The sequence below is a fragment of the Ciconia boyciana genome, chromosome 3 (assembly GCF_034638445.1).
Source record: "Ciconia boyciana chromosome 3, ASM3463844v1, whole genome shotgun sequence".
NCBI classification, from domain to species: Eukaryota; Metazoa; Chordata; class Aves; order Ciconiiformes; family Ciconiidae; genus Ciconia; species Ciconia boyciana.
In genome coordinates this window covers 92619021-92636427 of record NC_132936.1, presented here as the reverse complement: position 1 = coordinate 92636427, position 17407 = coordinate 92619021, and the positions used below count along the sequence as shown (strand labels likewise).

Below are 17407 nucleotides of genomic sequence, written 5' to 3'. Positions count from 1 at the left end.
ATTAAAATGTACAAATTATGTCTTGTAACTGAAGTAAGCTATAAGTGCAGGGTATCCATGGTAACATCACTACATAACTGGAACTAGAGACAAAAGGGAGAAAGCAATTAGCTTGAAGCACAGAGTCTAAACTATCGTGATGCTAGGGGACCTAGATCACGTATTCCATGAGTAGTCGTAGTCGTTGAGGGAGCTAGAGGTTTAGTTTGGGGAAGAGCAGGCTCAAGGGTGATCACCTCCAGCTGTCCCTCCTGGTCAGCATTTCTATAAGTCTATGATACAATTTACTTTGGGCAGAGGGCTTAGTATGGTCACACAAATGGCGAAATAGTATTTTAACAAGAAAGCAAAAAGCAAATAATCTTTTCTGATACATGCCTTAAAATGCCACTTGAAACATTTCCTTTAGCTTCAAACAGAGCTGTCTTTTTCCTTAGATGTCATATCATAACAAGTGATACACAAGGCCTACACTAAAATGAGAAGATGATGCTGAATAAGGACGCTGAAATACTTTCTTTACATATGCTAACTGAACTAAAACCCAAAGGCAATTAAGGCAAAAGCTGTTCAACTATGGAAATACTTAAATTTAGGAAAAATGTAAACAGTGGCATTTTTTCCAGAGGGCTTATGGAACAAATTCAGTCTGATAAAAAGAAGGCAAAGGTTGAGGTGAACACTGCTGGCAATTTAATCTGCATGGAAACTGTGCATCAGTCACAGGATGTAATATTTGTGAATGCATAGAGAATAATTTCTGTATGACAGACCAAGCACGCTTTGCTGTGGGACCCCAGATTCTGACCAGTAGGACGCTTAATCGCAGCCTGTGATGAATGCTGGGGCACAGAGTACTGTTCTGTTGCCTCAGTGAAGCTGTGATGCGTAGGAGGTCAGTGTGTTGAAATGTGGAAAATGAACTATCAGGGGAAAATGAAAACTGGATGAATTTACAGTTATGGTTTGTCCTTAGTGACATTGACTGGACAACTGGCTTTGAGGGCACACTTGGCAATGGAAAATCACTTGCTATTGGATTCTGTGCCTGAAACCCCATTTGCAAGTAAAAGCAAAAGTGTATTTAAAGTAGTAATTAAAAATACACTTACGCAAGTCATACTAACATTTTCAGGAAGACAGCAGTATCACAACAAGCATTTTAACTGTGTTATTTTTATTCAGATGATTAATCCATGTCTTGCATGAGGCGTACATTGAATTTAGCATTCTACTGCAGTTCTCTATGCAATCTTGAAATTTCAGCACTATCCTTCATTGATTTCTGCTAGCAGTACAGACTCTTGAGAGCTCTTCAAGATAGAACTATCTTTCCTGAATTACACAGTTGTTTATCAGGAGCCGTGTACTGTTGTTCTCCTATTCTTTGTTTAAATGGCTTGGCTTCTCCCCTGATACAGGTTATTGATGTTCAGTTCCCTGCTGTGTGCCAGTTGTTCATCTGGCTATTTGTTTTCTAACATGAATGATTTCCTTGGAGGAACAGCTAGAAAAGAGCGGAAGGAGGTTTAACACATCAGTAGGCAGTGCAGATACAAAAGGATATTTTGTTCTCTGGAGTACCTCTGCTTCAGTCTCCTTTTGCTGTCATCAACGGCAATTTTTTGTGACTGAGTGTATATTTGTAGTGTGGTTTGTTTTTGTTTTTTTTTTTAAACTGGAGTGAAATCTGTATCGAACTAAATCATCACTTGGATGTAGTTTCCACCCTTGTCTTCCCTGTTCTGTCATATGGATCAGGTGGTCTCTATTAGACCCTTCACGTTGCTAATGTTTAAAGCCTCCCAGGGAGCCATATGACAGCAGGTGTTTCAGTGCCTGTGTGACCTGCCTGCACACTCTGTTGCCTTTAGTGACCATGAGGCAGATGGGAGATGTGTTGAATTGAGTCTGGAAGAAATTTTTCTTTCCCTAGTTTAGGGCTTTTGTAACGCTCCAGGACTTATCCAGAATCCCACGTGCTATGGCAAAATTCAGCCGGACAGATGGTCGCATGATTTCTCTTGTGACTGCTGCCGAGCTGGAGGCCAGCCCCTGTGAATTCCATATATCACACCAAGTTTCACTGATTGAAACTGCCTCAAAATCCAGTTGAGATTTGCACAGTGACAACTTGGTAGTTGAGAGGATGGGTCCTGTTGGCAGACATACCATTTCCTTACCAGCAATCCTGCTGTTGCCTATTAGTTTTTGATCTGCCATGTCATCTCCATTTCCTCTTGAACCATTGCCACGGTATGGTGCCAGCAACCATTTGCAAGGTTTTCAGGACAGCCTGAACTGTAGCTATAGCCAGGATGGAGGCTGGGACTTGCATCCCGCAGGACCGTTCCCAGCCAGCATGCACAAGGATCTGGCACCCTGGCTTACCTAATGTGAGAACGTCGGTGCTTGGCTAGGCTGGTTGTGCATACGTAATGATGATGGCCTTGCTACATCCTAAATTAACCACACTGGTACCCCTTGTGCAGCGTTAAAAGAGTTGCTGTCACACTCTCGGCTTAGAATTGTGCTGCGCTGGGCTTCAGCTAAGACTGCTGTACAGCTGTGTGGCATCCAATTCATTGCCACCTTCTTACAAGCTGCTTAAAAGAACTGTAGAAATTAGATTATTACTATTACCAGAGGTTTCAAACAAAGGAATTTTGACTGACAAAGTCCGGGAAGTTTGCATTGATGTGGTTATTGCTAATTTAGGTATGGGCAAAGGTTTTCTGTGGCTGAAAACTTACAGTTTCAAGGTGAGCAAACAGGACTTCTGGAGCCATCCAAACCATTATTTAGGAGTAGGTTGCAAGACATTTTTCTGTTGGTATTCTTTTTCTGAATCATATGCTTGTTTAAATATCTGAAAGAAAATTAAAGATGGAAAAACCCCCACATTTTGTATTTCCCATTTGCTCTCCTGGTAAATGAGAAAATGCTTAATGAAGCAACAGAGACAGTCTTTAATGATGGCAAATTGAATTTTTTTATTATGAGATTTAGTTTGCTTTAATTTTCTGGCTGGGGGGGGTTGCTTCTTTTTTTTAAGATGTGTTCATATGTTTGCTATCGAGGGACTGGGAAGTGGTTGCTTTCTACCCATAGAGCTTTATGCAAAGAGTTTATGAACTACTAAAGGCTTTGTGCATGTCTGTGGATGTGGGTCGGTAGGTGAGGAAGAGAACAATGAATGGAAGTGCAGGACAAATAAATTAAAAAAAAAATGCAGTAAGAGGTTAAGCTGGAAGTATGGTGCACAACAGTGGCAACAGGAAAGCGTCTGCAGGTTTTTAAATGCAGTGAGACGTGGTATGTTTGAGAAGCATGTTCCTCACGTAAAACCATGTCTGACTCGTTGCTGTAGCAACCCTCATAGATCAGCTTGCTTGTTAGTTTTGCAAATATACATTTATATTTGGTTTAAGTATAATTTTGGGCATTACTCTCAAGGTTTAACAACTTCTGTTGTGTGCAAGGCTCACCACAGTTACCTAATTTCTAAATGTCTTTGAGGGGCACCATAACATGCCTTTTCTTACTCCCAGGAGATTTTCTTAGGGCTCTGCTTGTGCTGGCTCCCAAGATTAACTCAGCTATCTTCCCAGCAGAAGCAGGGCTGCTAGATGCCCTGCATAGTCTCTGATTGATAAAGAACCTGTGTCTTTCCTTTCTGGACTTTTAACTAAACCACCTAAAATACAAAATTTTGCTATCATCTGAAGTACAGAAATGTTACCAACTCTAGCATTATTAGCTAGACATTTGAGGATGATATGGCATTACTAAATGATACAGATATTATAGGCACTCTTAATGTACAGGATAAGTAGCATTAATACAACTGGAGAACTCAGTGGACCAGGTTATCACTTTTCAAGAGCCAAAAAGCTGCTTCTGAGGCAAGAAGCACAGAAAAGAAGAGACTGCAGCCTGCAGAGATGACAGGTCACAATGTGCAGAACTCTCTCAATCAAGATGGAGCACTGTGGTGTGGGATTTGTTTTCTCTGAGCCTTTATTAAAAATAGAGGCAGTGGTGAGATTAGTTTAGAGCTCTACTATAGTAATTCACTGGGTAGACATGTACTTTCTGCACTCATGTTCTAGGAGAATAAAACAATGGCAACAATGAAATCTCTAGATAATGATATGTTTTTACCTGTGATTCGTTTTAGTAATTGTGGAACTTACTTTTACCCCCATTCAGCTTTCTGTATTTCAGAAAGCTCATGTTCCGATACAAACGCCTGCACATTCCACCTAATGTTGTCACTATTTACAGAAAAGGAGAGGGACAATAAAGCTCAGAAAACTTTTTTGAAGACAAGTAACTGCCAGACCTGATGCATTTATATATACATAGTGTATATGTGTATATGTGTGTGTATATATATGGTAAAAAAATAAATTGAGAACATATACCTGAAATAGCTTCTCTACCTTATACTTGTTCTTTATGGTAAGATAGATGTAACTCTGCCTCTCCTTTCCATTGAAACGTGCTTCAAATTTCTGTTTTTCTAACTAGAGAGTGTTAACCATCCAGGGACGTGAGTCCACGTGATGGTGACTGGCTTCTGGGGAAACAAATAAGGAAACAAGAAAAGAACATGTCTAAAACACACTAATACAAAGGCAGCGTGGAGGTAAAAAATGAAGACAACGTGCCTGAGAAATTCCAAATAAAAACCTAAGCCTAAATAATTCTCCTTCACAGGGATCAGAGTAACATAGTATAGTCCCGGCTTCAATGTAGGTCAGCTGGATTTGTGTTCAGGTATTTATGGGTAAATAAGGTAAATTAATAATATGGTTGTTTGCTTATCAAGTTGTTTGCCTCAGGATGTAAAATAGAACATTTGTTTATGTAACACCAGAAACACTTGGGGGAAGAAAAGCTCCCCTAATAAATATTGTATGTGTAGGATTACATAGTTGCATGGCAAAAAAGACTGTTTTGTAGTAATGTTTTCTTAACAATGTCATTCCTGCCAGAAACTGAATGCCCTATTTGATATAGCAAGCAGAGGTTAAAGCCATCGTAAGTAGTGTAGTATGTTTATTTCCTGTATTGTATAGCAGCTTTCTTTTTTAAAGTAAAGAATTCAAGCTCTACTGCTGCTTAGTAGGTCATCATCCAGCCACAGTACTGATGACAGACCCACACTGAAGCTCCCTAGAAGCTATCAGTACTCCAGTGCCTTACCTGTGCTGGCATGATTTTACCAGCTGCAAGGGAGTCTCCTCAACAGGCTAGCAGACATGCACAATCTCTAGCCTGAACTTAACATCAAAGATTTAGAGAAGAAAAACAGTAACAAACCCAATCTGACAAGGCCAAACAAACTGCTGTAGACCCAGTCACACATGCTGTATCCTGCTAGCGCCTAAATATCTAACATGGAATTACTGGAGTGAAACTTGAGGTTGTTTACAGGGTTCTTATGTTTCAAATTTTCTTGGGTTTTTTCTAGATTGTCATCTTTGTCTTTTCCTGTATAAGCACTAGTAGGATGACAGAGCAGCATTAATCCATACATTTATGCACATCTTTTACCCAAAGGAAATTCCAGAGGAAACCACTAAATCTTGCAGAGGGGTCATTCATGTCTGTATACAAAGAGTACTGTTGTCTACAACTGCAAAACAGAGCAGTTGTTTAAGCATAGCAACAGGATAACGAGTGGTTTGCTCTGATCGAGCACAAGGTCTCACAGATTGCTGAGCCGTTCCCTCTTTGGTAGATAGTGTAGATTGAAGCAGTCAGAAAAGCTTGGCATTATTGTCTGTGAAGTGTCAGGAAAGACTGTTGACTTATTACGTATTATGTGGTGCGCTCTTCCTTCAGCAGAGTGGCTGCAGTGAATCCAACGGCTGGTAACATCCTGCACTACACTGCATGGCAATGTGTCAGCGGTGAATCTTGGGCCAAAGGCAGTACCAAAAACCATGGGGTAGAACTCCATAACGAGCTAATTAGCTCTGCTAATTAGCAGATTGCTGCCCTTTGCACTTTTGAAAAGAATTTGTGTTGATTTTTAAAACATTTTCTACAAAACCAGCATGCAGTTAAAACACAGTACTTTAATGGGATGGCTAGAAACTGTGATCTATCTATACAGGTTTCTATTAAATTTGATGAAATGGTAAAAGATGAGGGGAACTGGTTAAAAAAAATACTCACTTGTCTACAGACCTCATAGGATTTACTGTGATTTTACTGCAAAGTAACACAGCTACCTTGTCTGTTATACCTAAAAACCTGAAAATATGTATTTTCTATCTGTTGCCAAGTTCACAATTTACTTACTAGACTGTAACATAGTTGCAAGTTATTACGGATTGAATCTCTGCATTAATTTGGTACAATACCATTCTAGCTCAGGTTAGAGCAAAAAAATGATAATTGGTACGTGGATACAGATTAGAGTTTAATATCCCATGCAGCTGTTTACATCTGCTTAATTAAGCAGCACTGACTTCACATTAGCATTGCTATGATACCATAAATACACACTAGAGAAAAAGGTACAATCATGTTAGCCACCCTCTCAATGTCAAATCAATGCAAGATAGGTACTTTTTATTTCAGTGTTGTTTTTTAACAGGAAAAAAAAAGTCTTAATGTTTAAGGAGAATCCTCAGGTCTGATACATTTGGTTTTGGTACAAGTGCCAGGATTTTATAAAAAGACTATGCTCCTGTAGGCAGACAGTTTAAGCACTAAATGAAGAGCTCTAATGGAAACCACTAACTTAAATATAGTTGGAAGTCACCACATAACGTTGCTTTTGAAGCCTTTACAAGAGCATCACAGTCATTTTGTACAGTAACGGAAGGTAAGTAAATACCCATCTAGAAGAATGCAGTGCTGTTTTAACATTGATGAAGTTCTAACACTCCTACTATGTGGCATAAGCTTTTTGTTTCATGTATTTACCAGCAGCTCTGGCACAGAGCTGCTTGTTTTGCTTCTTGATTAAGGATCCCCTGAAGTGACGCAGCTGTGCCTAAGTGGGTATTTTGAGAGGTCTGTCCAATCAGGACAGGCCTTGGATTTTAACACAACATATCAATATAACAGAAAAATTGTACTTTGGTCAGAACTATCGAAGTCTGTTAACCATCAGCATAAGAACACAACCTCAGTTGGTGCCATTTTTAATGATTAGAAATAATACATTGTAAAACAAAAAGTGAAAAAATTCCAGCGTGATACTTATAAACAAAGAACAAAGAGAAAACAAAAAAGCTTCAGTTTTGCCTGATTTATAGTATTTATAATACAACAGATCATTAGTCTGAGGTAATACCAGTAATAACTTTTTAGTCCTTCGAGGACAGCTCAAAAATTAAGAACAGTGACAGCAATGCATGTTATGTTAAAAGTGAGACTTGATTATTAAATCAAGCAAATCCCTTACCCTTTTTAGTTAGGGATCTGTGGTTGCAAGTATAAAATTGGAAATAAGTCTATACAGTAGGAACTACAGAACGTTCGAGTCCTGCGTGGCACGTCATTAGCCCCTGTCAGTACTTAGAGTACAGCTGATTATGTAAAAATCAGACATTTCAACAGAGAAAAAAAACCTTTGTTCCAGAATAGCCCTTAAGAAATTTAGAATACTGTTAGTTTGCATAAAATAGCCAAACAAAAGATGAATTCAGAAGTCCAAATTTTGGCATGAGGTAAAACCATGTGCATTTATTTCATCTGCATTTTAGAATTAGTAAGCATAAAATTAAATATGTTGACTGTAATGAATTCAGTCATACAAGTGCAAGTCTTCAGCTAGAACGTATTTTATGGCAGTTTATTTAAAAAATGTACCAGTAAATCATAAAAGAGGGATCATGTCCATTTAACGTTTATTGAAGTATACAGGAGGTTTTCTTTAGAATCAAATATGAGCATGAATATATGGCCAAACGTAAAATCTATCAAATTCAGTGAAAATTTTCTGACTTTAAATAGTAGCTGTAAGAATGACCAATATATATTCTTTGTTACAACCGCCCTCACTCTACAAGTAAAAAAAAATAATAAACATTCAGTAAACATTCTTTCCTAAGGTAGTTTCCCTTATATATCAGTGATTTATCCATTTCTTGTATACATAACTTTTTAAACATACCAATCAGTGGTTCTCACAATTGAAAAATAAAAGCACAAAAAAGTTTACACTCTTGTACAGGTAAATAAAAGATCATCTTGAATTAAACTGTATATCCTTAAGGGCATAGTATAGTTTCAATTTCATTACCTATTACATAATTAGCTTCTTACATACAAATATCGACATATTTGGCTTGTGCTTCAAAGCCTTTGTGTCTAGAAAGTCCATGTCAATGCAACTCATAACTTGAAATCAGTGGGGATATCTTTACTGCTGCTGGGTTTAACCTGTTCGTGCAACATAGTCTCTTCTGAACTTGTTGTGGCACTGCATTTTTCTGTGGAGTCGTCAGTGTCTGGATCCAATCCTTCAGGACAGGGAAGTTTTAGAAGTTCTTCCCGCAACTGAGCTGTATGACGCTGAATATACAAAAAGAAGTCATACGGACTTTAAGGTCACAGTTAAAACATTATTTTTCACAATGTTAGAGAACATAAGGCAAAAAAAAGGAGTAAACATTGTACTGTTTCAATGACTGGATAAATTTTTCCCCTGTATTTACGGATTGGTACTTTCCTTGTAGTGACAGAATAATTAGCAAATGCTGCTAGGGACAAATTAAAGGGACAATTTGCTAGGGACAAATTGCTGCAAACAGAACTGCAGCAAACACGTGCATCAATATAAATGCTATGCTATTTGTTTTGCAGTTGAGTTGTATCTGTGTTCTGTGATGACAGCAGAAACTGGCTTGGACTAGGTAGCTCATAGAGTCAAAACATAAATTTATACAGAGTTCATGGTCTTGATGAGATCTGCCAGAGACAGATATACAGAGATTTGTATACCGATCATAGTAACTAACAGTAACTTCATTTTGATGACCAGTCACATGGAAAGAATGCAAGTCTAGCAACAGAAAAAAGAAGTCTTTAATTTTTTTTTTTCTTCTCCTCAGGGGAAGAAAAAAAAATAGAAAAAAATAATATAGGTCTGTTGTCTGTGTGGACATAAAATACACAAATGACAGTACTTGGCTAGGAAGGAAGAAAACATTATAATGGTTATAACTGTTGATAAAAGTTTAACACAGGGTAAAACTAATTGTAATGGACCAGAGTTTAATAACTGTGCTTGTCTATTCAAAAAGCTTGTTTTCTGGCAAGGAATTGGTTGTAGTACAGCCTTCTCATAAACGCCCACCCACCTTAGAGAGAACAAAATAAACTCTCTCTATCTTACATAAGTATTTCCAGAAAAATAGGCAGGACAGGCACTAAAGGAAAATCTGATTTGTAGAAAAAAGATACTGAGAAAGTGGAGCACACATACACTTTCTTGCCAGCTGGGAAATTTAGGTTTGTTTACATGTTTTAAAGTTGCTGGGGTTTTCTATTATTATATTTATTATATAAATTATATTATATATATATTATTTCTATTTATTATAAAACTCAGATGCTGAGCAATTTCATTGCCATTTGTCATCTTTGGATTAAAGAACATAAAATTATAAAAGCAAGTCTCACCTTTAGAGCTGCTGCATGATGGGACATAGTCCTGCCTACCCGTTTGTCACTGCTGTACTGCTGTATGTCTGCTATCCACTCCTCACACTGAGCCATGATCTCCACTCTTTTCAAGTAAAAATGTTTGTGTATGACCTGCAAGAAAATAGTCCAAATGAAAGAACAGTGTTCATTGTTTTCTAAGAACCATATCCTTTAACAATACAAAATTTGCAAGAGCCCTACGAGTGTAACTGGATACAAGGGGAAAAAAAAAAAATCAGTATGAGGATGATTCAGCATTGAACCAGGTTGCAGATAAATTGTGGAATTTCTGTCCTTGGAGGTTTCCAAGACTAAACTGGAAAAAGCCCTGAGGAACCTGGTCTGAATGCAGCTGTTTTGAGGAGGAGGATGGCCTGGACGTCTCTTCCAGTCTGTATGAATCTACGATTTATGTGCAGTCTGCCATTTCAGTATTCACTTGTGTTATCTGGGTGAAGGGTAAATGAGTGCCAGAAATACAGTATTACACCAGGGAAAGAAAAAGCAATAGCAGGACATGAGACATTCTTCAGTTCAAAGATGATCTTACTAGGCAGCCACTATGTATGGATGTTTATGTTTGCACAGGGGCAGGGTTACACAGATGCAATATCAAGGCTTTTATTGTTGGCTTCACAGTCCTATTTTATTAAAGGAGCACAGGCAGGAAGTATAAGCACCGTGCCTTCCCCGTCACTAACCACTTGCTGCCTGAACAGAAAACAGATAAGCAGAAACGGTGTCAACAGTATGGGCATAGGAACATAACATGCTGCTGCAGAGAGAAGGAGGATCATACCAGCTGCTGTGGAAGAGGTACAACCACAGTTACATGCCCGAGGCAGAGGCAGTGCCTCTGGGGACAACCAGAATTCCCAGGCAATAGTAGTTGAGCTGCCCACAGTTTGGGTGGGAGCCACTATTTGATCGCATTGTAATTTTGGTATTTCTGTACAGATTTGAGTTTAAAAAAAAACAACCAATCAATCCTCAAAGTTGTGAAACTCTGCTTAGTGTTGGCTTTGTCTTAAACAGTTTTCTAAAACTCTGCCTGGTGAAAGAAACAATAAAATCAAAGAAATTTTATTGAGCACACAGAGTTCTTGGCAATATTGCAACATAATTGACAAAATCATCTTTCCCTCTAGAGGTTAGAGAATATAGCTGTCTAAAGAAAAACTGCATATTGAAAGCATAACTGACTTAAATTGTGGATGCATTCCTTATACCCATAATGGAGCTTGGAAGAACTCCCAAAGACTGACAGTTTAGATCTCCTGAGCCTACCTGTCACTTAAGACACCGAAGGGAAGACAGCTCAGATTTGTGAAGACAAAAGATCTTAGGAGCTGAAGGATGTACGTTCTTTCTTAGACCTAAGTTTTCAGGATGCCTTTGCATTTATGTTACTGAGTGATCATCATTGTTAAGGTTCCCAGCTCAACCCTACAACCACCCCAGAGATCTTAACAACAAGCTAGTCTCTCAGAGAAGTGCTCAGATAATCTGTGCTAGAGACACATTTTCATTTGGATGGGGCTGCAGACGGAATCTAGCATTCTTCTAAAATTCAGCTGTTCCATCGGAGAAAAATGTAATGCTTTCCAGTGCATAATTTCCATTTTTTGGTATGTGAAGAAAGATGCATGCCGCTTTAAGTAATGATAGGGAATATGTGTTCAGAGAAGCAGAAAGGGAGTTCTCATGTTGCACAAGTTGATAAGGCACTGGGTAGGACCCCAAGCTTAAGCTAGTATGATTGTGTTTTTAACAGAGAGGCAAGCTATCTTAGCTTGCAGAAGCAGGCTATTGTAGCTTCAAACTTCTCAGAATCTTAAGGATTTCATCATACTGTCCTCAAGACCTCAACATATGTAAAAACAGAAAATTGTATCTTGGGAAATGAGGAAAACTGCAGTTACCTAAACCAGAACGAAACAATTTGGATGCAAAGCTTTTAAGTGTTAGCCAGTTCTCTTCCGTGCAGCAAAACTCTTGTCTGTTCACAGGTAACAGAAGGGAGTTTCAGATGTTCAAGATACCTCTGCAAACTGCTGTCTACCTCTTAATGCTACTTCTCATTTACATGTGTGTGTGCGGCTTAGCTTAACTCAGTCCTAGCTACACACCTCACTTAGAAAGCTAGTAGTTGTATTGTTTTCAACATCTGCCTTCTGGTAACGATGCGTAAGTCACCTGTTCTCAGGGAAGGACTGGTTTTCCACTGAAACACCACCATTTGGATACACCTTATAACTTTACCTTCCTGAAGAGGGGCAGGATGCCAACTTACAAGCTGCCTTTTTCATACAAGTAGTAAAAAAGCTTAGCTTTTTTAAGCTAAGCACAATGTTGCCGAGATTCTTTTGAAAAGTGCAGTAACAGCAAACTGGGATTCATTTACCAAATACTGTAATATTGCATATCCTTCATTTCTGTATATGTGAAAAGAAAGATGGAGCATTATGGTCAGGGAGCCCAGCGCCTTCTGATATCTTAAATTAATTTAAACTTACTGTAATTTGAGAACCTTTTTGTAAAAGTGAAATTGTTAAGTTTAGCTAGAAAAAAGGACCTATTCGCAGAGGTTATTTGATTATGTGTCACGATATTATCTTTATCGTGGTCTTCAACTTATTGAGTAAAACATTTAAGAGGTAGTTTTGAATAACTGCCTTGCTTTTCTTCATTAATTCAAGACACCAGAGTACACAGCACATCCTCTTCCACCTGCTGCATGTGGATAAAATATTTAACTTCTGTCATGCAGGTGAAGTGTCTATGGTTTCTTGTTCCATAAGACACAGTCATTTTAATGGAAAAAGGTTTTTGCATTCCAAAGGATGTTTTTACACACAGCAAGGAAGGGATGGGAGACTACCCTCTCACTCAGATGTCACACTTAGCAATGTGCATAATCCTAAAATAATTCTGCTTTTTCAGCATTTTAGTACACAGACAGTTGAAAGCATAGGTGATGCTACAAGATGGTTCCACACCTCAATTTAGAAGTGGCAACAGTTTTAGTAGTTCAGAGTAAAATGTGTTTTTCTCTAAGTATTTGCTGGTAGTACCATGAGATGACTCATGTTTGACGAACTATTTTGCATTAATATTCATACAGATTTTCTTACTTAGTGTATCTTCAGCTCTTTTTTCCTTGAATCCTTTGCCATGTATGTTCAAGTCCCTGAGATCTAACTGACCTGCTTTGAGAAAGGAGTTGGACTAGAGACATTGAGAGAAGTCCCTAACAACTAAATTATTCTATGATGCTATGGGTGAGTTAGTTTATTTTCAGGAATGTAAACAAATTAAGCAATTTGACTTCTTTCAGTAAGTTTTTTTAAGACAGTGTAAATGCATGAAGGTTAGTATTGCTTTTACCAGCATCCAGACAGTTGCTTTCAAAGGCATATATTTCTAGTTTAGCACAGATGCTTTGTGGATCCTTCTGTAAATAATACACAGTCTGGAAGCTGTTGTAAGGTATTTTTCCAATCTGCCTTGTTTTGGTGTATATTCAAGGTGTTTCCTAATACTTGCTTCAAATTCATGTTTCTGGGAAAAATACTTACTGTTAGCTTTGCTGACTAACAAACACTGAGTGTCCATTTGTAGGGCTGATCAATAGTTTTCACATGGAATATAAAACGTACCACCGGCATTGAGAATGAGCCAAGCTGTATGAACCATGTTTTATCAAACTGTGCACCAAGCCTCCTTACAGGTCAGTCCCAATTTGTGTGCATTCCCCTTTCCCAGAAAAGAACCTGTGAAGTCAGGTGCATCCTTAGTCACGTCAGTCTCTGGAGTCAGTTGCCCCAGGGAATAAAGAGGAGGCTAAAACGGACATCTCCTGCATGATGTTTCCAAATATTTGCATTATTCTCAACACTCAAACAAGATAAATAAATAAACAAGATATTTACTGTGTTTCAGAAAACCTACCTCCTTAAAACATGGCGATGGATTTCTGATTTGTTCAAGCATTGCCCACTTGACTGTTGCCTGTCGTATATTTCCATCATATTCTCTGGAGCTCTGGGTACCACTCGGAGTACCTCTTGATCGTTCATAACCTGGTTCATTAAAATATGGTTCTGCTACCAGTATTAGGGATTGGACAGACACTAACACCTGTTAAGAGAAGAAACTAAATATTAAAATTGTGCCGCCTACTTGTTTTTACAAATATACAGAGTTTTGCTTACCTTATATGCAAAACCACTTCTATGGCAAAGTACTGCCATTTGTAATACAGGCTACTTGCAAGTAGGGAATTGCAAGTTCACGCTTTCAAACCAAAACCATTACTACACATTAAAAACTTAAGTCCTACAACTGTATTTAGCTTAAACACTGAGAAAATGACAAATATAAGTTAAAAAATAGCAAAAATATGAATATAAGTAAAAGAAAATGTTTAAAGGAAGAGATGTCTGATTGCGCCCTTTTGTGAAATAAAGTGTATTTGTCAAGTTCTCAGTCAACAAGTCTTGAACTTTTCCTGTGGCTGAGCTTACTAATTCTTCTGATTGTGAACTAGATGGAAAAGGAACAAGGGAGGTGAAATGTGGACCACTGAAATTCATCTTGGTATACACGCTCTGCCATTTTTTCTTTCAAATGCATTCAATTGATTAGGTACGTTTTTAGCCCTTTAGTTTCAGGTTTTACATATAACACTGTGTGTCATATGCCATTAAAACAAAACCTCAGTATTTCTCTTGAGATAGGGAAAAAAAGTTTTCAGTACTGTATCAACAAAGCACCAACTATTCAGTGATAGGGAAATGAGTTTTCCCCCTTCCAATTTTATTATCAAGTACATGTGGGAATAGATGCTTACATACATACAAAGCATTTAACTATATGCCCAAGTATTCATAATATAAAACAAAAAATTAAACAGATACATGGGGCACTTAGGAATCCAAATGTACATGCATTGAATATTCATGATTTGATGGCTTACTAACTTTTCCAGTATTAGAATGTTTGGCCCTGTCAACTTGTTGTTGTACTTAATCAAAACTGTTACATGCAAAAAAATTCTTATATAGGGAGAAAAACATCACTGAGGTTTTTTTAAATTCATTTTAAATGAAGGATAGGTTTTTCTTACAAGTCCAGCAAGAATGTTAGGGATTACAATTCTGTGACACAAACCTAGTTCCAGAACTGTAAAGAATTCAAAAAAGGTGATTTGAACACTTACATTTCCTCAAGTACTGAAAAACTGATGATACGTTACATGCCTAAGAATGGCATTTCCAGCACCTGGCATACTTAGGTGCATGACATCCACTGTAGTAGATTAAAAATGTCAGGGCAGCTGTTTCTAGAACTGACTCTCCTCCCAGCCTAGATACAATTTAAAGCTTGGAGCCATCCCCTAATTTAGCAGCCCAGTTTGTGAATTTGGATATGGATGACAACAGTCGTTCTTTTCCTTGGAACATGCAGAATGTACAGCTTACATCAGATAGATACCGTGTCAGAGACAATTCAAGACTTTGGTTCTTTCACAGGGCAGTGCGGCAACAACTAGGTAGCTGTGCTCTGTGCTTAAGTGTGGCATTCTCTCAAAGCTTCTCTTGTAGCAACACCAGTGCAAAAGCATTCCAGCTTTCCATACTCTCTGTGATGTGTACTCACTCCATAGACACAATGCCAAACCAGTAACTCCTATCAAAGCAACAGCCCAAGAATCACTGGAATGACCCAGGTTAACTTCAGTCCCACCATCACTTCACAGAAACACACCCTTATCCCTTTTGGTGCCATGACACTTTGTGTTTGTAGCTGTGTAGTTGCTGTGCTTTAACTATAGCACAGAAGGGCAATCTAGGGCAGCTAAGTCTTTATCCTAATGGATAGGGCAGGTGGCTGTGCAGTGGGAAATGTGAACTAGCATCCTCCTGTGGGCTGAGAAGGAAAATTAAACCATTTTTTCTGTTTCCCAGGCAGGTGCTGTAGCTAGCTGCTGTTACATGGTATAGTGTGCACCACCACGTTGTCTCCCGTGCTGCCATGCATTCAACTAGAAGCAGCCACGGCTATTTTGTGTTACACTTAAAATATGGATAAATGCATTAAAATATACAGAATGTGCCTCGCAAATCAGGTTCCAGCAAGAAAATAGCCCCTTGTGACACTAAAAAAGGCAGAATATTAATGCAAATGTCCTAAGCCAAGGTAGAGTATTTCAGGTCCAGCACTTCAGGTACCTAAGGTATTTTGGTGATCTGTGGCCTTTACAAGTGTCTGGAAGTAGTTGGGTTTTGCTTTTTCTAATTTTATATTTTAGAGATTATTTTTTTTTTTTAAATAGCTCTGGTAGAAACATTTGACACTACACAGCATTGTACTTTCTTGGCCTTAATAACCAGTTGTTACTTTCAATTATAATTGTAATGAATGACAAACTCTAAACTGATCTTCCAGTTTCATTTGGGTTATAAAAGTTAATTTCTGAAGTATTTTGGGTGGTCTGACAATAGTTTAGTCTTTGAGCCAGAAAAAACATGAACTGCTTAATTCTTTCCAAGCAATCTATTTAGTCCTACAGCTGTTTTCCATTTAAAAGCTACAAAGTGTTTTTCTCCCAGTACGGGGGGGGACTTTTTCCAAGAGCTTCTTACTATTTTCAAAATGATACCCTAAAAAACTTTAAAATTTGAAACTTAAATGCTGCATAAGATTTCTAACAATCAAATCTAACATTTTAATTGAAGAAAAATGACTTCAGTGAAAATAAGACTTCATAATACTTGCACCTTTCTACACTGATTTTATTAGTTAATAGTCCAAAATTTCAGTTCATCTCTTGATTAAGAAGATGTATCTTGGGAAAGTGACACTATGTAAGGAACCACAACTTAGATCTCCAAATCATAATTGTCCCCTGAAGGGAGAGGGAACATTAATATCTCCAAGGATAAAAGTTCCACAATCTCTCTTGGACACCTGTCCTGGTGTTTGATCACCCTCATAGTGAAAAAGTTTTTCCTAACATTTAACCAAAATTTCCCATGTCCCATCTTGTGTCAGTTGGTACTTGTCCTAGTGCTCTGCGTCTTTAAGAGGTGTCTGGCTCCATCTTCTCTATACGTTCCCCATCTAGGTATTGAAGACAGCAGTAAGATCTCTTTGCCATTGGTCCAGCTGCTTTTTCACCCACTTATAATGCACCTCTCACCGATTTGGCTACAAGGGTGCTAAGGGAGACTGCACCAGTGGTCTTGCTGAAGTCGAAGTAAGCTACATCCACTGCTCTCCCTTTGTATGCAGCCAGTCACCTCACTGTGGAAGGCAAGCAGGTTAGGTGCTATTTGCACCTAACCCCAGCAGATCCACATCGGCTGTTCTCAGTCACTTTGTCTTCCATGTACCTGAAAATAGCTTCCAGGAGGATTTGCTCCATAATCTTCCTAAGGATTCAGGTCTTGCTGACCAGCCTGCAGCTCCTCAGATCCTCCTTCTTGCCTGCCTTGAAACTGGGTGTGAGATTTGCCAGGAAGCTCCCTTGATGGTTCTGACCTTTCAAAGATGAGAGCTAGTGGCTTTGCAATGACATTGGCTGGCTCCCTCAGCACCCTGATGCATGAGATTTGGTTCCATGAACCTGTGGGTCCAATCAGCTTGAATACTGTTTCCTCTACTATGGGTAATTCCTCATTCTCACAGACCTTCCTAGTGCGTGTGCAGGGACATGGGAAAGCAGCAG

The 17407-nt window shown here is 38.5% G+C and overlaps 1 protein-coding gene across 8 annotated transcripts in view; it reads right to left on the bottom strand.

Moving 5' to 3' along the window:
• Window positions 1–6479: 6479 nt before the first annotated feature.
• The window catches only part of BIRC6 (baculoviral IAP repeat containing 6), a 190654-nt gene continuing 179726 nt past the window's right edge, over window positions 6480–17407 (bottom strand). For 4 of the 8 annotated variants that reach the window (XM_072856601.1, XM_072856605.1, XM_072856603.1 and 1 more), the window contains exons 72-74: window positions 13627–13815; window positions 9652–9786; window positions 6481–8541 (exon numbers count right to left, since the gene is read on the bottom strand). In XM_072856601.1, coding sequence (XP_072712702.1) covers window positions 8362–8541; window positions 9652–9786; window positions 13627–13815 — 504 coding nt within the window. In that variant the 3' untranslated portion in view covers window positions 6481–8361. Of the gene's footprint in view, window positions 8542–9651; window positions 9787–13626; window positions 13816–17407 lie in introns of all 8 variants that reach the window. The other 4 variants (XM_072856604.1, XM_072856607.1, XM_072856602.1 and 1 more) reach the window with 2 other exon arrangements.